The 24,760-nt window shown below is 34.3% G+C and overlaps 1 protein-coding gene across 5 annotated transcripts in view; it reads right to left on the bottom strand.

The window, feature by feature from the left end:
* Positions 1–24,760, bottom strand: part of LOC129749208 (sodium/potassium/calcium exchanger Nckx30C-like) — a 435,468-nt gene that overhangs the window by 25,027 nt on the left and 385,681 nt on the right. For all 5 annotated transcript variants that reach the window (XM_055744139.1, XM_055744140.1, XM_055744143.1 and 2 more), the window contains 2 exons: positions 2,178–2,435; positions 1,694–1,830 (listed from right to left, as the gene is read on the bottom strand). In XM_055744139.1, coding sequence (XP_055600114.1) covers positions 1,694–1,830; positions 2,178–2,435 — 395 coding nt within the window. The remainder of the gene's footprint in view (positions 1–1,693; positions 1,831–2,177; positions 2,436–24,760) is intronic.

Below are 24,760 nucleotides of genomic sequence, written 5' to 3'. Positions count from 1 at the left end.
CGTGCATCGTTTTTGGTCTAAATTTACACGCCTCAATGTAATGATGATGTAATTTTAGATTATAAACGATGTTCCGTTTTCGTGCATCGTTTTCAATCTAAAATTACACGAATTTTTCTTGCTGTGTACAGAAAACAAACGTCGTCACCTCTGCTGATGCACAGTGATCCATAATATAAAACAAACTTGGTCAAAATATTATTTTTGATTTCACATGAAATTAAAAACAATAAAATTTAGCTCTTAATAACATAATTTTTCAACATTGTAATGCAATTACTTTTTTTAATAAACATAATATTTAGAAACAGACCCGAATGACCCGGGTGGTTAAAAGGTCTCTAATAAATTATAATAATAATAATAATATTTAGAAAGTCATAATTTGAACTTTGTAACCATTCCTTTCAAAACGACACATATACAGCAAATGTTCATCTCCAGCACAAATAAAATGAAATCAAAATACGTTGAACCTTATTTCCAATTGAAGATTTTTTTTTGGGTATGGATAAAGTTACTTCAACGTTGAGATCCAAGATATCGATTCGGATCCGAATCCTGTTGATTTCGTGCTCAAAAGTTGAGAGGAAAAGTTCTAGAAATTTACCAAAAAAAAAGGCAGCTAAACTTTTAGTATTATAATTCCAACTAAGATGCCAAATACGCTTGAGAGATAAATAAATTGATGATAGTTCAAAATACATTTATGGTATTTTTAAGTTATTTCAATCATTCTTTTAACTTTCGACCGATTTTAAATTTCCATACCACTGTGCACTAACGCCCGACGATTCGGCTGCCGGCTGCCGGCTAACGTCTGCCTGCTGATTTCGTTCTCACACATACATACAAACCTCAATTAGTGGAATTTCATGCCAAGATTAGGCCAAAAAAATGTTTATATTTTCTTCAATTTTAGATCAAATATGTACGTTGTTTGGATTAGGTTATAATTTTATATTTTTTGCCACGTTTTGCTGTAACCAACGGTATTTTTTAGTGATTTTTTCATAGGGAAGTGTGTTTTTAAAATCGATCCGAAGGTGGCAGATGCACTAGCAAGGTAGGTTCATTTCAGAATTTTGGCGAAAATCGTAATTTTACTTCCAGTTCGTCATATGAAAAAAAATTATTACGCAGTTATTTGGATTCAATTGCGGACAAATGCTATGCAGAATGTTTGATTTATTTTATATTTTTAGGCATATGTTTGACATATAAATTACCAAAATGCATTTTGGCATGCCAAGATAAGGAGCATGCCAAGTTAAGGCTCACTTACCCTACATGCAAAAATAAAAATTGATTCACAGGTTGTGCAATCTTATGGCCGTGGTTAAGGCCAAGGTGCGGGCTTTTGCGTATATAACGTTTCATCATAAACTATACTCCATTTGAGTTATGCATCTCAGTAAACCGCACACGCGTCAAGCGAAAAAATGAGATATCTCGTGTTTAGTGCGCGTTGTATTAACCATAAATTATAAATTGTTAACACCAAAGTTTTTTTTGTTATATATGTTTTGAAAAAATAGGACTGGAGTTATAAGGAAAAACTTGATGAACCATTTGTTCAATATCTTTTTGTTAACATTCTCAAATTAAATATAAACTCATACCTTCTTCCTTTTTTATGAAAGATAATTCTTACAGTTGTTCTTCTTACACTGCTTAACACGAGTATACTCACCCAACCGTGACATCGAAAATGTTGCTTCCGACCGAACTGGACACGGCCATATCGCCGAAGCCCTTTCGCGCCACAATCACAGATGTGATCAGATCCGGGATTGAGGTACCAGCTGCTAAAAACGTCAGTCCCATCACCTAGAAGAGACAAACATTAGTAAAAATATTCCAGACTGGGTCGGCAAATGGGGCAGATAGATGGAAACGAAAGCTCCGAATTAGCATATAAATTGATGACACATTCTCGTTTGAAGAGGATTTGGAAAAGGGCACTCAAGGTGCTGAACTATCTTTAAGAGCTGTTTTTTTTTTCAAAGGACACAGCGTCAAGTGTTGAATTCTCACGCGAACTTTAGATTGGTGATGAATAGTAATTGTATTTGTCTCTTTCAAGTCGAACTCAGTAATTATCATTATCGGAGATCTACAGACACTGTACCCAGGAAAGACTCAAACTCAACAGAAAGAACGGCCATGAACCTTACCTCCGGTCTTATTTTGGCCGTATCGCCGATTACGTTCGCCCACCACACCATAAGATACGAATATGCGGCTATCCAGAGTATCGAACCGATAAACGTGATCGGGAAGAACTTCTTCCCCTTTGGTGTTCTAGTATCGGGGAGTGTTAAGTACAGTGGAAAGATAATTGGAGCTACTAATAGGTAGGTTATTCGTTTCCTAGTTGTCTTTGGCCAAGACATGTTTAATGCCTCTGGTGGTTCTTCTTCTAATTCGTTACACTGCAAAGAAAAATGGAAATTAGTTAAAGTGAAACAAGGTTGAAGAGATAGCATATTAAATAACTGGAATAATTCAACAGTTTTCAGGAATCGATAGCTTTGATATGGAAATTAATTCATCTATGTATTTACAACAACAGTTGGGTGATAAAGTACGTTTGGAGAGCTACATTTTAAGTGCACAATGTTAACTGAAGGATATTTGGTTCTCGAGAAATAAAGAAAACATAATAAAATTATTGCTGAGAGCTTATAAAGCTGTCAAATTTTGAACGCGTTTTTGTCGAAACAGTTTTGTTGGCGCATTCGTCGTAATCGAAATTCGATACCGATTTAAATATAAATATTGTAGTCGATTAGTTTGGAAAGGCAGAAGAGAGTTACCGAGGAAGAGGATATAAAAACGATGTGTTATAACTTCATTCGACGTTTCGAAATTCATTATGTCTTTTCCAAGGATTGGTAAAAGTTCACCAATAAGCGATAGTGGTTAATCAAAAAAAAAAACAATAACACTATTTTTTTTTTTGGATTTTCCATCACTGTTGTATACATTTGTCAACAACAAAATCCCATTTTTAATCATTCAACTATAGATTGCAAGCCCAAGTAGCAACAACTGGACGAAAACATTCTAAAAATCGGACAGATTTATAGATCCGAAAAACAAACTAGACCATTAATACAAAAATTTACCAATCTTTGAAAATAGCATAATAACTCTCTTCTGTACTATAACTATAAGTTATAGAACTAATACAAAATTCTTGTCATTTTACACATTAATCTGTACAACCAATATAAATACCTTAGTAAAGAGTAATATTTGAAAATTCGATGTTGGATCTGCTGTATAATTTGCCTAAAATGTGTACAAAAAGCACTGCAGTAGTCTTGTTGATTAGAAAATCGATGAAGACTCACCGAAAGAAAAGCCCAAAATGTTTTCAATTGTAACAATTTAAGCTGGCGTTTCCGAAGAAAAAGACAAGAATGTTCACAAATCTAATCTAAATAAGAATCGTTTGCTTGAGGATGACAATCCCTTATATCCACCTAGCCGGCATAGCTCATGAATATGCATGATTTCCAAAAGTTTGACGCTCTAAAACCTAGTATGTATACCTAGGTAGAAGCTAACCGATTGGTCCTTTCTTCTAATGAAGAAGAAAACGAACAAGAGAAAAAAAAAAAACGTGACAGGACGTACAAAATGTCGATCACCTGGATGATTGCAGATGGAAAAATGTCCTCTCTGCTGAACAGAACATTTCTCCATGGCCGACCGGTGTTATTCACTCCGGTATGTTATTATTGGCTACCTTCTTCTTTCTGCTGGAGCGCGTTGTCGTTGAAAATGTGTTCCCTTAAATGGGGGAGGAAAATGTGTGATTTAAGCCTCAACTTTTTTTTCGTTTAAAATTGTAAAAACTATAATTCAAATATGCTGTAAAGTTTAAGTCATTCGTTCGAATTCATGTAGATTATTGAAAGCCTTTATTAACTGTACTTCAAAAATATTACTTCTACTTCTACCATTCTTTGGAACGCTGGAACTTGTGATAAGCATACAAGTGGTTTGAATTTTGGGTTGATGATTCAGAAGAATTGTCATTCAAAACATACACTGCCGGCCAAAAGTTTGGGATCACCCACTTAAAAACATGCAAATTTTGATCGTTCATATCTCAGCCGTCTTAGAACATATTTAAAATCTTCTGATCTCATTTGAAAGATAATGAGCAATAGCTATCTCGGAGGTATTTGGCCCAAATATAATGTTTTAGTTTTGAACTTAAAACTTAACCTTTTTGAAGTGATAACCATAAAAAAAACACCTGAAATTAATTGTTTTTTGAAAGTTCCCAGATTTTTTTTATAGTTCTCACCTTAAAATATAATTTTTGAATGAATTAATTAAAAACCAACAATTCCTAAGCTTCCAAATGAACCCTTCAGATCTGCAATACGATGTGAGATGAGAAAGATATGAATAAAATAAATTTGCATGTTTTTATAAGAATGATCCCAAACTCACCATACAAAGAGGTGATCCCAAACTTTTGGACGATAACTCAAGTGTCTATTTTATTAATTAAAAATACACTCTTGAATTTTTTCTCAAATTTTTTTGATTGTGTTTTGAGAAGTAAAGAACAGGAATTCTAATGCCACTCAAATTTTGAGATTTGGTCCACCCTATCCCGAGATGATCGGCTTTGAATATTGAGTGCGATTTTTTGAAAATGTTATAACTTTAGGTTAAGTTTTAAGTTCAAAACTAAAACATTATATTTGGGCCAAATACCTCCGAGATAGCTATTGCTCATTATCTTTCAAATGAGATCAGAAGATTTTAAATATGTTCTAAGACGGCTGAGATATGAACGATCAAAATTTGCATGTTTTTTAGTGGGTGATCCCAAACTTTTGGCCGGCAGTGTATGTTTTATGTTTTATTATGGAAATACATCTGATCGATATAAAAATAATCACTGGGAGGATTATTAGAAATGTTATCAATTCCTTAGCTCTGAAAAATGTCAGGGAAAAAAATCGTTCATATAACCTGAATTTTAAATTTAAAAGCTATTTCGGGAATGCACTAATAAAGAAAATTATATATCTGGGATTGTTAAACGATCTAGGATCGATTTGCAAAAAAAAAATCGGACTTGAGAATAGATCTTCGATATATCGAACATTTCCATTTTTTAATAAGAGGAAGTTTCTTTTTGTGAAAAAAAAAATGCGAAAAAGGCACAAAGTTTCAAAGACGAATGTTTTGACCTTCTACTTTCTTATGGATAAAAAAACTTCCAAATACGTTATTGCAGTATTATTAAATATTGAGAAAAATTTCATAAACCCTATCTTATTTTGAGTAGGTATCGATTTCGACTAGATTTCAAATATATGGAACACTTTTTGGCTTATGCTTGCTTATGCTTATGCTTATGATACATACACAGCCAGATCTTGTCAGCATCCCGGTGAGTAGTAAAAGTACATTTACTACTCATCTTAACTCGGCCGGGCCCACAGTATTGAACGCAGAGACAACTGGAACACAGGGAGGAAGAATCGTGGACAACAGTACCATACGTTTCCATGATTATAAATTTTTTAATATATTCATGTTGGAAGCACATTTGCTAAATTTTACTGTGCTCCTACATGGGCCACCAGCCCATGTAAATTCGTCCTTCTGTGGATGGAAATGAGGTTTTTCTGCACAGAAATCCAAAACATTGCAGCATAAATTGAATCAATTGATAAATTGCAAATTTAAAATTACTTTACTGAAAGTTTAATCAAACTACATGTTCCGGATTATTGTGCACCATCATCTCTGGTCATCGTTCTTGGGTATAGCACCTTTACTCGCTCTTGAAAATAAATATTGGAAGAATAGAGAAAAAATTAGAATCAGCTCTTCCAAAAGATTTTGCGAAAAAATTGTGAAAGTACATATCCATCACTGACTCAGTATCTGAAGAATTATAATGAGTCGTCATAGATATGAATTATAACGAATAAATTTATATCATTCAATACCTTACTGCCAATTGAACTCTAGCAGTGAAAACTTCGGTAAATGTCGGAAATTCTAAACCTGGAATGAGATTTGTAAAACGAGCACATAAACAAACTGTCGATTTCCAAGGCACAACATAATTGGAAGAACTACCTTATTTTACGTTGATTTCTGACGTAATTCTTATGCGTATCTCACTTTTCACCAACCACTTTTTATCAAATCACTAGCTGATCCCATACGAACTCCGTTTCGCTTTAAACTTGGAATATGTCATGAACAGTTTGTATGAAAGTCAATTGAAAGCATTTTCCAGATGCACTTCTGAAGTCATTGTTAAGTAATAATTGCAAAAATATTGAACGATCACTTTGTCTTTCGTCTGCTACTAAATTTGATATCAGGAATCAATTGACCGTGCCAAAAAACCCCGTGTATAATTTTCCCTTCCCTCGAAACTTTCGTATGCAAATTTTCAAAGTAATCCATTGCATAATAACGTCAATATAGCTAAAAACAGTGAAAAAATAGTTCATATGAACGACCCCTTCCATCGACCCCTGGCAAAACATTTGACATCTGAAATCGATTGCTCGTCCCTGAAAACTACCGTGAGCAAATTTTCATCTCAATCCGATGTATAGTCACGAAGATATTGCAAAAATATTGAAAGGTTAATATGGACGACCCCCTTTGCCGGCCCCTTACACTGAATTTAATACCTGAAATCCATTGCTCCATCCTCAAAACTCTCGTGTACCAATTTTCGTATTAATCCGATGTATAATAACGATAATATCACATGAACAGTGAATAGTTCATATGGACGACCCCTTTGGCCGACCCCTGATTTTAGTTTGGATTAATGAAATCAGTTGTTTGTCCCTAATAACTTCTATGTGCAAATTCTTTATCTGACAGTGAGAATTGAAATTCTGAAAATTGAAAATTTGTGAAGTTTTCAAAGAAATGATCGAGTATTAAAGATTTTATGGAACTGGCCAACCCGAAGACAAATTCACGCTTTAGCTTTGAATCTTCTGAAGAAGCGCACCCGGTAGTCTCCCCAACATCACCTGATCCATCTGAGCCAAGAATGGTCGACATCTGGAAGAAATGGTCAAGTATCAAACATCGGGCCCCTCCATAGTTACAAGTATCGTTAGCTATGGTTTCAACGGCAGTGGAAGCTATTCCTGTGCCCTGGATCCTTCGAGGTCAAAATTCCCCTTTGCTTTGGTGAGCCCGTTCTAAATTTTTACTCAATATTAGATTTCTTCTTACATATATTTGTTTCGTTTATCTAAACATGATTTCCTCGTAAACATGATTTTGGTTTCCTTTTTGAACAATTTTCAAAATCGATAATATTGTCTAAAAATTAGTCTTTTCGTAATAAAAATGCAATGATCGATTTCCCATAAACTTGGCAGAAAATAAACTAATGATTTTTTTATATGTTGTTTGATGCTTTGGAAGCTGATTAAGTGAATTTTTAATGCTTAACTTAAAAAATTTAAACTGATTTCAAAAGATTTTTTACGTTTTAAACCTTTTATATTATAACTTCAGTTTTGAAATTTAAGCAATAGAACAATTTTATCTCTATTTTCTTGAGTAATTGAATTTTAGTTGAGCTGTCAGGTATGTTTTGATAACTGATTTGTTATTTAATGTTGATTTTTTTTTTCGTGTTGAAAAACTGTTTTATTCCAATCACGTTTTTCTCACTTGGCATTTTTTTTATTAAATATTTCAAATTGAATCTATAAAGAAATCAGAAAAGTTTTGAGCAAATCATGATATTATCCAGGGATAATGGACAGTATCTTCTGTTAACTACAATAATAACAATATTTTTGTTAAAAAAAGGTTAAAAAGAATTCATTTTTCAAAATATTTCAAATAATATCAATGAGTTCTAATATTTTAAAGATTCGATTAAACAAATTTTTAGTTAAAAAGAAAATCTTCGGTAAATAAGTTTTAATTGATAAAATATAAAAAAAGGGTTCGTGCGTTCTACACAAAGGAGTACAGGAATATATTCTTCAAGATCACAACACAGTCAAAAGTGTCTCCAGATCAAATCCTTTTACCCAATCTCCCAAACAAAATTATTTGCTAGGATGCAGAGGTAACCTCGGTCCTAATGCACAATTTTTTTTTCTTTCATCCCTTTCTCTTTTTTCATACCTATCTATTGACTACTAGGACGTGGCCGGCGCCGTTATTGATGTTAAAAGAGAGAGCATCAGTTTTGGACATTGTGAATGTGTTGTCAATCCCAGACACCATTCTTTTGACCTCTGATCAAAATTGATGGCCTCGGTCAATCACGGAGTAGCAACCCTTGGCGATGTGGAATTCATTCTACTGAGCCACGCCTGCGATTATGGAGTTCGAAATGCGTTGATGTTATTTCAATACAAAATGTTGAATGTCAATATAACAAGCTAAAAACAATTAAATTAAAATTAAGCATTTTCGGGTTCCATATTTTAAGGTGGATGTGAGTAGTCAATCAAGCTAAGCTAAGCTAAGCTAAGCTAATAACTTCTATGTGCAAATTCTCATACCAATCCGATGTATAAAAACGTCAATATCACTAAGATACTGAAAATTTAATATGGACGACCCCTTTTGCCGGCCCCTTACACTGATTTTGATACCTGAAATCGATTGCACGCCAATCAAAACTATCGTGTATCAATTTTCATCTGAATACAATGTATAATAACGTCAATATAGCAAAAACAGCCAACAGTTTATATGGACGACCCCTTTGACCGACCCCTTACACAAAATTTGACACCTGAAATCGATTGCTCGTCTTTCAAAACACTCATGTGCAAATTTTCAACACGATCTGACGAAAAGTAACGTCAATATTGCGAAAACAATATTTGTCTTGTATGGACGACCCCCTTCAGAAGGGGTCATCCGAAAATCTAAAAACATTTTTCATCCTTCTTGGTCATAATGAGCATTCATGGCAAATTTCAGACCTCTAGCTCTTAAGACGGCTGAGTCTATAGAGGGCAAACAAACAAACAAACAAACAAACAAACAAACAAACAAACAAACAAACATACAGAAATTGCTTTTTATATATATAGATAATAGAAATTCTAACACAACTTTGTAAACGAAACCCGAAAATGTTTCCAACATTGTACTTCTTGAATTGAAAAAGTAGGTTGAAACAAAAAAAAACAAACTTCATTGCACTCCCCGCAAATTGCGGGGATCACCTCATATCTCTTCATAAATTAATAAGCGGTATTTCAGAATTTTAAAATTTTGTGGGCTCCTGAAAATTCTCAGGAAGAAATTCCTTGATTGTAACATTAGATCACAACAAATGAATGAGAAGGATAATGGAACGAACTCACCAATTGTTGAAGTAGCATGTGTGTTTCCTCTTGTAGCGAATCATTCAACGATGTCACGAGGTGAACGGAATCAACAGAGAATCGGGTCGGGCACAATAAATTAAATATGCAATTATTGATTACTTGCATTACCCACAATTTTACAATAAGAAACTTGTTAAACTTCAAAAATTTAATTTTCACCTCGTCGGAACGAAAAAACACGTGCGATACCAACAAAGCATCGCCTACTTATCTTCAAACATATGGAACACTGTTTGGAACACAAAATTGTATCAAAATATCTCCGAGGAAAAAAATCGGATCAAAATAAATCAAATCAATCAAAATCGATTATTTTCAAGTTAGTTCGATCCAAAATCGATAATCTGAGTTGACTTACAAAGATTGCTCCGAAATCCTATCAATCACAATCAAACAATCAACCGATTAAAAGAAGCGAGAGGGAGTTCGTTGGTACCACCCATATAATAGTTTTCTGATTTTCATCAAATTTTCTAGACTAAGGTTGCCAGATTGCCCGGTTTTATCCGGGTTTGCCCGGAAATTTGATTCAAAATTTGGGAACAGTCCGGCCCGGCCCGGTTGCCCGGATTTCATTGAAAAATTCCCGGATTTTGCCCGGATTTATTCACTTTATTTGGCAAATCAAACATAAAAAAATTGATTGTGTTGTAAAATTTTTTCATCTAGCCACCAAAACAAAATTTTTTCAGCAGATTTTGCAAAAATAATAATGAAAAAGTTTTCGAAGCCTAAAATACGATTTAAAATCTGTTTATAAATTTTGATGGGATTTTTTTTGCCCGGATATTTTGGCCTTCAACTTAAAATGAAATGCCCGGATTTTGCCAGGTTTTTTGAAGAAAATTGCCCGGATAGTCAGGCCCGGATACGTGCTGAAAATATTCTGGCAACCTTATTCTAGACAAATAAACCTTGACATAATAAGAAGATTAATTTTATTTGTAACCGAATATTGATATGGTCAGATGATGAGTTATCATACAAATTTTATGTAAATTATGAAAGATTTCGAGCCATTTTTAAGTTAGTTTGATCGAATTTAGTGAACATTAATGTTTTGACGTAAGAGGATAATTACAAATTTCAAAAGACGGTTTCCCAGATGATTTATTGTTTTCAGATATCGCTGTTATAACTTTGTTTTAATATTTAATGGCATTTCGGTGAGATGAGCTCTAGTGAAATGAGAAAGTAAATATAACCTTCATGTAATCAACAAAAACAATTTTCTAAGTGATTTTTTAATAAGTTTGTTACATTTTTAGACTGAATGAGTGGATAAATTACTGTATTGAAAGACTCCTTCAACTTTAAAACAGATTTCAAGACACATTTTTTTAATTTAATGAGATAATTTATTGTAGTATTGTTTTAGAGATCACTCCAATATTTTGTACAGGGTGGCTCCCATATGCAACAAACATAAAGCATTACTCCAATCGAAGCATTTCTGAATGATACAGGAGGGTATTTGGGTACGATAAATATTTCTTTGTTGAGGGACATAAAAAGAGAGGAAGTGGGCTCTCATACATTTATACTAGCTGACCCGGAGTGTTTTGCTACACATTCTAAAAAAAATTATAAATATTAATTTTCATATTTTTGTAGGTCTATTCAAATTAAGGCAAATCAATTTCAGCATTTCAAAACGCGAACTGAAGCTGGAGTATCGAATCGCAATACAAAGATAATTTCATCGTGTTTAGTGAAACTTCATCTTACAATTTAGCTTTTCAAGATCTGAAAATTGTACTGTGTTTTTATCATAATTTCTTTCATTATGCCAAAATGTATGTTCAACTGGTATGGATGCCATATGCCATATTTGGACCCCCATGAGGGTCCAAAAAAGCAAGCGAGATAAACACTAAAAATTTTAAATTCATAATCAAATTGTCATAATAGCGCTAAGTTCTTCAAGAGTAACAATCTAGACTAAAACCTAATGCCAAAACCTCAAAAACCCATCCTATGTTCAAAATTCAGCTACAGTTTCTCAAAACTTTCTCATGTTCATAGAATAAGGTAGCCAGAATTTTTTCATCACGTATCCAGGCTAAACAAATCCGGACTGTTTTGTATAAAAACCTTGCAAGCTCCGGGTATTGGATTTCAAAATTGTCGACCAAAATCCGAGCAATATCCGGGCAATTTTGGTTAAAATCTTGGAATTACAAGTCAAATACAAGAAAAAAAATTGAAAAAAACCTTTCATGAATCTGTTTTTAAACTTGCTCCTAAAATTTTGGACGCATAAATAAACAAATTAAAACACATTATTTTTAATTTGATTTAAGAATGAGAATAGGAATAAATCCTGGCAAAATCCGGGCTTTTCCAATGAAATCTGGGCAACCGGGTCGAACCGGACTTTTAACAAATTTTATATCAATTATCTAGGCCAACCCAGTTAAAACCGGGCAATCTGGGAACCTTATCATAGAAATTCAGGTCTGAACATTAAAATTTAAACTAAGCCCATTTTGGAGGTTCTGGTTCTATATTCCCATAACCAAAATTGTATTTCTACTTATTTTCGTATTTCTGATTCTGTATCAAGTTTAGGATTTTGGATTTTCAGTTCGAATAATCATAAGAAATTAGGAATGAAAAGCTGTTTTGAAATCCTGATTAAAATTCGGTCTTGCATTTCATATCAAATTTTAATCCTGTTTTAAGAAAATTGTATGTATTTTCAATGTTTTGATAATAGTTTTCCGAACATGAAAAAACGATGAATTTTGTTCTATATTTAAATTCGAAGTTTTTAAACTATATTCTAACACAAAATTTAAACATTTCTAGCTCTTAAGTGGCGATCTAAAATTGAAAACTTAGACTCAGATTCATCATTTGAAATTCACATCCTTATTCAGATTCACTAAACAGATTAAAAATAAATAATTGAAATAATGAATTAAGATTAAACTAGCTCTACAGAATTTATATTAAAGATTTATGAATGAGGGCTATTAAACTTGGCTCATTAAAATTTGTTCTGGAATTAAGATTCGGAAAACGTCTTTTTTTTACATTTCAGAAATCTTATAGAAATTCGGAAACAGATTCAAGGTTCAATTTTTGAAATCAGGTTCAGAATTCAGGTTTAAAATTTAGAAAAAGATTAAGCTTGTGAATGAGTTTTTCAATCATCATAAAATAACAAATATAAAGTTTTTTTTTATTTTGAGCACCTCACTTTCTAATGATCCTTTTCCTTCCATTATATTTTTTTTTACTAAAGATCACCGAGAAAAATCATTCCAAAAGATCATAAATATGAAGTAAAATATGAGTTAATTTTCTATGTTTTGTTTTATGCAAAATATATAAAAATGAATTTCTGTCTGTCTGTCTGTTCCCTATAGACTCGAAAACTACTGAACCGATTTGCGTGAAACTTGGCAGATGGGGGTATTGGAGGCCGGGGAAGGTTCCTATAATAGTTTGGGACCCCTCCCTCTTCCTGGAAGAGGGGAGGGGGTCATATATATAAAAGTGATAAGTCTTCATTACTCGAGAACTGATCATGCAAATGGAACGAAATTTGGCATAAGAGTGTATTTCGGTACGAAAAATGTTTCTATGATGATTTGGAGCCCCTCCCTCCATCCATTGGGGAGAATGGAAGGGGGGAGGGGGCCTACCTTACAATTTTTTACATATCTGGAGAACAAATCGAGCAAATGGAACCAAATTTGGCATAGGACGGTAGTGGAATACGAGAAATGGTTTTATGATTATTTCAGACCCCTCCCTCCTTTCAGTGGAGATTCAGGAAGGAGGGGAGGGGCCTTCAACCCCTTTTATATAACGTAACTTGAAAACTATTCGAGCAAATGAAACCAAATTTGGCTTGGAAGGGTATTTGGGTACGATAAATAGTTCTATGAATATTTGGTACCCCTCCCTCCATCCAGTGAGGAGATGGAAAGTGGGGAGGGGCTCCTTTACAACCCTCAGCACTACTGGAAAACTAATCAAGCGAATGGAACTAAATTTGGTGTAGGAAGGTATTTGATTACGAGAAATATTTCTATGATATCTGAAGAACCCTCTGTTCTTCCAGTCGAAAAAACTTAAGGGAGGAGGCTGCTCCCTTACAATTTTTACATCACTCGGATCCTTACCCAGAAAATGGAAGGAAATTTGGCTTGGAAGGGTATTTGAGCACAAGGAAGGGAAGACGGGAGCTCATATACGATTATTTAGCATAAACCAAAAACTTATCCAACAAATAGAACCAAATATGACATGAGAATAATCATACAATCGAGCAAATGGAACAGAATTAGGCATGAGAGTGTATTTGAATACACGGAATGTTTTATCTTGATCCCCTTCTTCCAGGTAGGGGATAGGTAGGAAGAGGGGCTCCGATACCAATTTTATAGCATAACTCGAAAACTAATAAAGAAAACGAAACCAAATATGGCATGAGAGGGAATTCGAGCACAAGAAATGTTTTTACCTCCCTCCATTCAGTGGGACGATAAAAAATGGGAAGAGAGTCACTCATTCAATTTTTTTTTATTATCTCGATAACTTATCGAGAAAATGGACCCAAATTTTCATAGGAGCATATTTTTGTACGGACAATGTTTTTTCGATGGTTTGAGACGCCCTTCTTTTGCCAGATAGTTGACAGAGGGTCACTTTTTTTCAATAACTCGAGAACTTATCGAGAATGTATCCAAAATAACATAGGATCGTATTTGTATACAAGAAGTGTTTTTCTGATTTTATGAGACCCCCCTTCCTTCCATTACGGATATAGAAATAGGTAAGAGGGTTACTCCATCAATTTGAATAATAATTTAAGAACGAATAGGTTAACTATTTTGGCATAAGTTATACACTTATGAAGCAAAGAATTTTAAAATTGAATTGAAAATTTTGTGCAAATAAATGAAAAGTTAAATAACTAGATACCGCAACGTAATTTTTGAAAGGTGTAGCAAAGCACACCGGGTCAGCTAGTGCAAAATATCCCAAATTATATTTAAAAAAACCATCTAAATAATTTTCATTATGGAATTGATTATTTATGAAAAATATTTGCGGTTAAAGAATTATGTACCTGATCTTCACCTAAAATATTTATCTGCACAAAATCCTATATTTTCTCAGTTTATTGCTTAGCATTATTTTAGGAATTGCAGGTTTTTAAAGCCAAATTTCAAAATTAAGTCATAACTTTAGTTCAAGTTTACATCGAGCAAATTGATCCGAAATTATTTTTATCTCTTACGGTCTCTTGAGAAATTTTTATTTATTTTCATCATAGGTTAGAAACTTGGAACTTGCAAAAGAGTTTGGGAGATTGGGGTTGTTTGATTTGAGTATAGAATTTCTTTTTAATGAAAAGCTTCCCTTAAAAGAACTTATTTTATGCTCAAATCAAATAACTTTGATCTTTCTGACTCTTAGATAAATTCAAAAATTTATCGTTGAAAACAAATTCTTTTTTTGTTTCTAAGGATTTCATTATAAAAATTTAGCATAACGTTTAGGCTAAGGACCACTTTTTTAAAGTTACGATTTAATACGAAATCTATCAATGAGTACTTAAAAATTAATAATCATATAGATACAAACATAATTCGATTTGATTTTTTTTTGTATTCGTGATTGGGATACAAATCATAGGTAAAAATCAGTTATTAAACCCCCCCCATAAGTCGGTTCTTCCTACGGCCCTAGGGCCCCTCCACTTTTCCAACATCTCCATGGAAGAAGGGTGGTGCCTCAAACAATAATTGAATCATTTCTTATTCCTGGAAATGGAAAGATGAGAAAGGAGGAAGAAAGCTCCAAACCTCTTTTTTAGGATACTAGACAAGCAACAGAAATTTTTCATGGGAAAGTATTAGAGATAGAGAGAGAATTCTTTGTATTTGGAATGGTAATGATCAAAATTCCACAATTACTGCACAATTTGAAACTATTTGCTACAATTCGCACAATTTGTTGTCACTGAGCACTGGTTTCTCTCATTTTAACACAAATTTACTCATTTTCCAGCACAATTAGTCATATTTTACCACAGTTTCAATCATTGGCTGCACAACTTGTGTGATCATTGGCGTATCTTCTCTCTCCATCTAAGTTCCCCACGCTAATATTATTTCTCTCGTTTCTCTAATCTCTCTCATCTCTTCTTTCAGAGGTGAGACGAGATATTCCCCCTTATTCTGCGCCGCGCGTGAGGTGACGATAGTCGAGTCGAGTCGGAGTCACGTGAGTCTTGTCACCTTATTCCCGAAGCCGATGTGACAGAGGTTCATGCCCAGCTGACTACTAGATTAGGATAAGAACTCAAAAAGTTCATTCTAAAAGACGTTTCTCACCTAAAGCGACTTCTGGAATCGGGTGACTACGGTGATTCGACTATCGTCACTTCACGCGCGGCGCAGAATAAGGGGGATAGAGAGAGGCTTTTTTAATATATTTTCGCATAACTTGAAAACTAATGAGCAAATTAAACTATATAATGCTATTTTGTTACTAAAAATGTTTCTTTGTTAGTTTGATGTGAGAAAGAAGGGAATTCCATACAAGTAAAACGTACATTAACGCACAGTTAAAGTGGTTATTGAAGCAAATTAATGCAGAGATTTTAAACAATGATTGAAAAAAACAAATTTCAGATAGACTTAGAGACGAACCTGTTTATGGCTGAAAACCTCTCAAAAAAAAAAAACAAAAATTCAGATAAGGTTTTGAAAACAGATTAAAAAATCATTCAAGAAAATTTGAAGTATTACAACTTGTTTTGAAATTCAAATTTAGTTAGAAATAATAGCAATATCAAAAATTCACAATAAATAGGAAATTGATTCGATTCCAAACTAATCAGAATCAATATTTCAAATCAATGCTTTTTCCGGAAAATTATTTATAAATTTTTCAAAATATTGTTTCATATCCTGAACAATATTTTGAATTTGTTTTGAGATACAATGTTTACTAGTTTAATTTGCTAATACGAAATTTGTTTTTCCGAAACACCAGAAAACGAAAACGAAATAAAATTTGGAATAAAACAAGAATTTACAGCTTTAGTACACTGAAATAGAAAACGTGAAATATTACACCAGTTTCAAAACGAAATTTAATGTTATCCTTAAATAAATTTCAAATCAGATGAGTTGTTAACCATTATGAAAATTGTTCAGCAATATGATGGTAATCATTAATCATCTTAGTTCATATTTCATTTCTTCTTCAATTAGATGATTTATTAAACAAATTGGTAGTATCTGGAATGTCTGAAAATAAACTTAGGAAATTTTAATCTGAACAAAAAATTAACAGAAATAGATTCAATGCTAGTGACCAAAGTCAGAAATGAAATCTTTATTTTTTTATTCAAATTTCTTCAGTTATCTAAATAAAAAGCTTAAAAAACTAATATATATATATATATTTTTACAAGAATAACCTCATACATGTATGATACAATATTCATAATACAATGTTCAATTTATCATTGAAAGCTTGTACTGACTAAGTATAGGTTAGAAAATTTGATTTCTCGAATGTTTTTTATCATCATATTAAACTGATAAAATTTAAAATAAGAAATCCAGGTTTCGTTGTAAATATTGTAAGCACAACGCAAATACTTATTTTGTCTACATTGCACGTTAAAGTTAATCTTTTAAGCTGCTACTTAAAATTTTTTCCAACTTTTCATAGATTAAAAAAAAATCATGATCGATTCAAAAGACAAGATTTCAAATAATAAAAACAAGTGAAACTTTTATAAATTTTCAAGCGCAAGTTTTATAATTTGAAATTTAAAGATCTGAATAATATGTCCCTGTAAATTGAAATATTGGACCCTGGAATGAACAAAAGATACAAACGTCGTTTTTCTTATTTAAAGTTTAGATTCATAAGCTTTAAAGAAGATGATATTTTTAGAACACATAAGTTGAGAATTGAAAGACATATACATTGATAAAAAATTAAAAAAAATCAATAGTAGGACTATAGAAGTCGATTCAATTGTTTGAAGATAAATTCAAAATTTTACGGCAAAAAAGATTAGTTTTTAAAGATTTTTTTTTCAATGAAACCGTCTTACCATTTTAAAAACTTATTTTTGAATGTTATTGATAATTCAATGATATTTTTGGAAGATTTTGGCGTCCTGATACCGAAATTTTTTCAGATTTTGTTTATCATTTCTAGGTTTGGTGAGATGGTAAAATGAATCAGGAATGAGAGCATTCAACCATTGATAACTAATAAACCAACAAACCTACATGAAAGAGAACAAACTGATCCTGAATTTTATTTTGTCTTCCATTCAGTCAAACAAAAATATGAATGTATACATTTTTTTAGCATCGGAAGTCGTGCCTACTATGGACTCCACAAGCAACTGCGGTCGAGAAGACTTAGCCCTCGCACGAAGTGTAACCTGTATATGACGCTTATTAGACCGGTTGTTCTCTACGGGCACGAGACATGGATATTGCTCGAGGAGGACCTGCGTACACTCGGAGTATTCGAGCGACGAGTGTTAAGAACCATCTTTGGCGGCGTCCAGGAGAACGGAATGTGGAGGCGAAGGATGAACCACGAGCTCGCGCGACTCTGCGGCGAACCCAGTATCCAGAAGGTGGTGAAGGCTGGCCGGATACGCTGGGCAGGACATGTTGCGAGAATGCCGGACGATTGTCCTGCAAAACAGGTGTTCGCTACGAATCCGGTAGGAAGAAGACGAGCGGGGGCGCAACGAGCGAGGTGGTTAGACCAAGTGGAGCGTGATCTGGCGAACGTGGGGTGCCCGAGAAATTGGAGAACGGTTGCCATGAACCGAGTGAATTTTAGGAATTATGTTCGTCAAGTTATGTCGTGAGACGGAATACTATGTAAATAAAATAAATAAATAATAACATTTTTTAGATATTCGAAAAGTTATCAAAAGAAGTATTTCTTGTATTACATAAATAACTTGCGTTCTTTGGGAAAGTTGATTATTTGTGCAAACCTTTTATTTTCAACACTTTCATAATGTTTGACAGTTTTGTCAAAACTTCTTAAATGACTTTTACCTATTTTAAAAAGTTTTTGAATAAAACATCAGCTGATAGGAAAACAAACTCATTGCATATTTGGACTAAGGGCACTCAAATTAATCAAAATGTACTCTTAAATTATTTGTACCTCGGAAAATGTGAATTTTGTCGCCTTGTGTAATTTACCCTTTGAATGTGATGTTGGGCATTTAGAAGAACAAGAACAAGAAATGCACAACAAAAATGAGGCATAAATAATGGCAGAAACGATTTTTTATAATCAAAGATAAGTTGAGTCAATAATTTAAAAGATAAGTTTTAAAGTAATTAATATTAGGTTTTGTTAAATCTGCTAACATTCATGAGTAGTAAGCAGCTGTCACATAGTTACCAGCTTTTTGATGTATTAAATTAATACTTGGTGAGTGGATTTTGAAAATAAAACGGTTAGTTCCAAATTCCGAATTTGTTTAGCAACACTAGGTTGGAGACTAGGGAGGATTTTTGAGTGTCTAGATTTGAATTTCAATACAAAAGACTATAAAACGACAATTCCAAATTCACACCTGAATGTTTTAGACCTAAAAAGATATAGGACTAAATTCTGCTGGAGGCTAGCCAATTGTCTGACATGTTTGTTAACATTTATTTTATATACCTTTTGGGATAAAGTAATTTTCCGATACTAAGGAAAATTCATTTCTTGAACTGAAAGTTCTACTTGGAAGAAATCTTTTAAGGGAGTTAAACTATTAAGATTCTCCCGGTTGCCTTGATGTGAATGACCAGTAAATTTCGATAGCGAATTCTTGAGATAGTATTCATTTGTAAAAAATCATTGCGTGCCCCCAACCCATGAAGGGTAAGTTTCTTTACGATGATAGACAATTCAAGTAAATTATCCCCCTAACGCCAAAATCTATCTGAAACACCACGTTGAGAGCTTGTTATGATTGTTCTTTCTTATATCGTTAAATTTATGATCCATACTGAGGTAGTAAAAAATTAAATCCCTTCAAAATTGGTTCATCTCTCACCCTTTATGTAGCTGACTGACAACACTCTGTCATCCTCGAGGGACGTGAAAGGAACAACTTTGCATCGTTTTCAACACACAATACCAAAGTGTTTACATGTGAAAGGGCAAAGCTAGGGCGGTTCTCGGAATCCGTGGGTGGTCTGTCCTCCTAACCCGCAGTTCAACCTATACTCGCCACTGAAAGCTCGATTTTAAACACTCATAAAAATTTATGAATGTAGCCGTAAAAATTGACAACCATGTGAGAGGAAGCGCATTGATTGCGAATGGTACAGTGAGTTAGTTTTTTTTTTCATCCTCCCGGGAATCTTTCATTTGGCTGGTGTATAGCTGGAGGGAATTTGGACATGAGGGATTTCTCACAAATGGTTGCATTCTCGTTTGGATATTTTTTAATCAGAAGCAGTTGAAAAAAGGGCAGCAAATGAGTTTGCGACGGAATTGACCTTGACAGAAGGAGATACGAGTTATCTATTTTAAGTTCTGATTTACGTTGTTTAGAAAGGATACGGTTTCATAAGTTTGATTTAAAAAAGAATAAAGCTTCAAACCTACTTACAAAAATTCACATTATTGTTGCATCGGAATCAAGCTCTTTTTTAAAGCTCTGAAATCAATCTAGTGGCTCCAGAGAGTAAATTGTGCAACATTAGATTTCCAGTCAAATATTGACAAAAAATCCATCCAAATATTGCTATTCTGGTTCTGATTCCAAAATTTCGATTTAATTTGGCTTCAGAACTGCAAAGTCTTACCCATTATTTTTGTATCCTCAGTACCTATAAATATTTTTTGATAAATACTTTAAATCTCTTGAATTAACTTTAAAATACTTCGCTTCAAGTGAAAAATTTCTGCATCGATCCTGGACACAGCCAGGGAGCGGAACAATTGTTTGACGCTTTCTTGGCAGCAAAGTTGTTTGTCTTGTCGCCGTGCCATCATCGCAACTAGAAGGATCTTTCGAAGCGAAACCACCAAACCAGTTGTGGCTGGCCGTTGTATTTCTACTCTGCTCTTCCGTTCACTTCCTCCAGCTGCCTCAAGACAGTCAAAGTGAAATCGAGTAAAAGACTCTGCTGCTGGTAAAAATTTGTGTCCCGGAACAAGGTGAGCGATGCTATACAGCACGCTTTTGCCACGGATTTTCCACACCGAGTGCACTCAAATGTGACCAAATAAGTGGAAAAGTGTTACGATGGCGACGACGAGCTCCCGGATGGTCTCTCCGACGGATGTTGGATGAGGTGAAAATGGCGCATAAATCATCTAAGCGGCGACGCTGTTTTCATAGTCAATTTGCTGATAACAATAAATTCGGATTGCTAAAGTTACAGGCGAGATTGCATTTGTTCGACGGTTTGTTCAGTTTAATTAAATTTGATACTTGGACAAAGTCGAGTCTCCACAGAAAGCTACATGGTTGATTTTCTAGCTTAAAAGATTCAAAAGAAACGAGCCCTCATTCTCCTATCCTAGCGAGCTTTTAGTCCTCCAGAGTACTCATTATTTTCTCAAGCGCCATTCTTTTCTCCAGTATTGTTATATAGATGTCGAAGAGACGAACGTCAATTAGTTTCGATACAAATACTATTGTATTATGAAGTGCACAGAGTAGATCGCGGCGCGCTTTAAACTCGAAAATAAGCAGTGGTCTTACCTTACTATCTTCCAAAAGTGCATCGAAGATATAATTAAACGGTCAAACTTCAACCGTCATCTGTCGTCGCGAGTTAAAACCAGCAGAAAAGGAAAATTGGGCGGAAAATAAAAATCGAAATTTTGCAAGCAAGTAGCCATTGTTTACGAATTACAACATCGTTCGTGGTACTCACTGATCCCAACTTACGGAATTCTGCTCACCATGGCAACTCGGAGCCAAAACACTAAACGTAACAAGCCGGACAATAACGATTCCACCGACTCTTCAGAAGAAATGTCCATCTCACAGCTAGCAGAACTATTGATGGGAAAAATGGAACAAACGAAAACTGAAATTTCCGAACACATCAAAGAGGAGCTATTGTCCATGAAAACTGAGATCAAAGCTGAGATGGATCTCATACGCTCAGATCTGCAACAAACAATCTCCGAACTTGGTGTCTCTGTCGCACGCAACACAGAAGGCATCCAAATGAACACAGAGAGTATCGCACGATCTCTGAACACCAACGATCTGCTGATGAGAGGCATCCCGTTTATTCAAGAAGAAAACCTATACGAATATTTTGAAAAGCTGTGTCGTTATCTTGGTTACGCTGGACAGGTGCCTCTTGTCGATATGAGACGCTTGTCGAGAGCCGCAATGATAGCCGGGAAGGCGTATATAGTGATGATCCAGTTTGCGATAACCAACCAGAGGAACGATTTCTACTCCAGGTATCTCAGAACGAGGACACTCACTCTCGAGATCATCGGTTTCAACAACAAGGATCGAATTTTTGTGAACGAGAATCTCTCTCCCGCTGCAAGGCTTCTCAACATTAAAGCTTTGAATTCGAAACGAGAGGGAAAACTTTCATCTGTCTACACGAAAAACGGCGTAGTGTTTGTTAAGAAGAGATCTGACATCGAAGGCACACCGATCTCATCGGAAGACGAGCTGAAGCGTGTACTACAATAACCTTTCCTTACAAGATATCTCTCTCCTCTGATTCCCATCCTGCTGTCCTTGGTGATTCCTCTCCTGAAAGTTACAAAAAGTAAACAACCCCTTTCTCATAAGTGCTCTCTCTCCTTCCAATCCATCCTTAAGCTATCCCGTGACTCCCCTCCTAAAAGGTACAAAACGTAAACAAACCCATCCTCATAAGTGCTCTCTATCCTTCCAATCCATCCCTAAGTTATCCCGTGAATCCCCTCCTAAAAGTTACAAAAAAAAAAAAAAACCTTTTCCTTACTAGCGCTCTCTCTCCTTCCAATCCATCCCGAAGATCTTCCTTTGATTCCTAGTCCTAAAAGTATGTTGCTGTTGTTGCTGTTACGTTGCTGCTGTCGACGGGGAGCTGTTGTTGCTGTGGTATCTTCGGATTGGCGTCATCGAAGGCACTTGCTACGGATCGTTACTCTATCGAACTTAGCGTAAAAAGACTGTTTTCGAGTTTAAATTGCGGTAGTTTGAATTTTAGAAATCGTTCATTTGAAAAAAACCTTTTTAATTAACATTGATCATTGCTTCTTTAAATGTGTTTTTCATGATAATGGCTAATAATGATCAGTTAAACACCATGACAAATGTGTGCATACCGGGTATTGTAATGAAATCCTCGTTTGAATCTAAGAAGTTATCTATCTGTTCTCTCAACATGCAAAGCATATGTGCGAAAAATATGACCAAATTTGACGAATATAAACAAATATTGCAAGTCTCATCTGTCGATGTTGCAGGGGTATGCGAAACTTGGCTAAATAATACTAAAGATACAAGTTTAATCACTATTAATGATTATTTTACGTTCAGAAGCGATCGTGTAGGTAAAACGGGTGGTGGACTACTCCTGTATGTCAAGAAACGTTACAAGTGCAAACTTATTGAAGCTAATTTTGTTGTTAGACATTCTAATACATTCGAATACATGTTTGTAGAGCTGATTCTTCCCAATCAAAAATTACTAATTGGAGTGATTTACAACCATCCAAGCATAGACTGTGCAGAAATGATCCACGATGAAATTTTGAAATACGAAGGTGCTTACGATGATATTGTTTTGATAGGTGACTTTAACACTAATCTCGTGATCCAAAATAGTAAAACTGAGCGGTTTTGTAGCGTGTTGAGTGAAATCGGAATGTATAATGTAGGGACTGAACCAACATATTTTCATAATCATGGGGCTTCACAGCTGGACTTACTAATAACAAGCCGACAAAGTTCAATAATACGTTTTGGACAAATAAGTATACCCAATGCTTCAAATCATGATATGATTTACGCTTCTTTCAACTACGACACAGAAATTGTAAACGATGAATACTTCTATAGAGACTATAAATGTCTAAATCCAAATTATTTAATCCAAGAGTACAATAAAATTAATTGGACCTATTTTCACTCCCTTACTGATACCAACGACATTATAGATTTTTTCAATGATCGCGTCAAATTCCTCCATGACACGTGCGTACCTCTTAGGAGAAAAAACACATCCAAACGCAAGTACAATCCTTGGTTTAAATCGAATTGGCAAATTGCTCTGATTGACCGCGATCGCGCTTATGGTAAATGGAAGATGACTAAAAGCAGTGAAGATAAAAGTAATTTTAAAAGACTTAGAAACATAGCAAACAAGAAAATTTCGAAAGCTAAACGTGACTACTACAATAATGAATTTAACCAGCATATGACACCGAAAGAGTTTTGGAGCAAACTTCAAAATATCGGCTTATCAAAGCGTAAATCCAGTACCGAAGATGACTTCCACCCAGATGTAATTAATCAAAAATTTCATGAAAGCTTTACTGTAGACCACGCAATATGTTATGAAAATTTTCATTCAAATTCAATGGGTTTCAAGTTCAACTGCATTCAAGAATATGAAATTATCAACGCTGTGTACGAAGTAAAATCGAATGCCATAGGATTAGACCAAATTCCTATAAAATTCATCAAGCAAATTCTGCCACTCATCATTAAACATTTATCACACATCTTTAACAGTATAATCAAAACATCTAAATATCCACAAGTTTGGAAACAATCAAAAATAATCCCTTTTAAGAAGAAGTCAAACATAACATCACTCTCAAATCTCCGTCCAATAAGCATTTTATGTGCTCTATCAAAAGTATTCGAACGAATAATGAAAAAAACAAATAAGTACATATTTGAACGCATACAGTTTAATTACAGAATATCAATCTGGTTATCGACCGGGCCATAGTACAAAAACTGCAATGTTGAAAATAGGTAATGATATATCCAAATCCATAGATGAAGGTTGTAAAGTTATTTTAGTGCTTCTTGATTGTTCAAAGGCGTTTGATACAATTTCTCATAGGACACTATGTAAAAAACTAAACCGAAATTTTAATTTCCAGCCGGCTGCTGTTGAATTAATTCGTTCATACTTGGAAGATAGGCAACAGGCAGTTTATAGTAACGACGAATTATCGAGTTTCCTTCCCGTAAACTCCGGAGTACCTCAAGGATCTGTTTTAGGGCCAATATTGTTTACCTTGTATATAAACGATCTACCAAGTGTTGTGAATCATTGCACTCTTCATTTATTCGCTGATGATATCCAGCTGTATCTTAAATGTAAAGAACGTAGTGTTGTCGAAACCTGTCAGTT

The sequence above is a fragment of the Uranotaenia lowii genome, chromosome 2 (assembly GCF_029784155.1).
Source record: "Uranotaenia lowii strain MFRU-FL chromosome 2, ASM2978415v1, whole genome shotgun sequence".
NCBI classification, from domain to species: domain Eukaryota; kingdom Metazoa; phylum Arthropoda; class Insecta; order Diptera; family Culicidae; genus Uranotaenia; species Uranotaenia lowii.
This window is presented reverse-complemented; position numbering and strand designations above follow the sequence as displayed.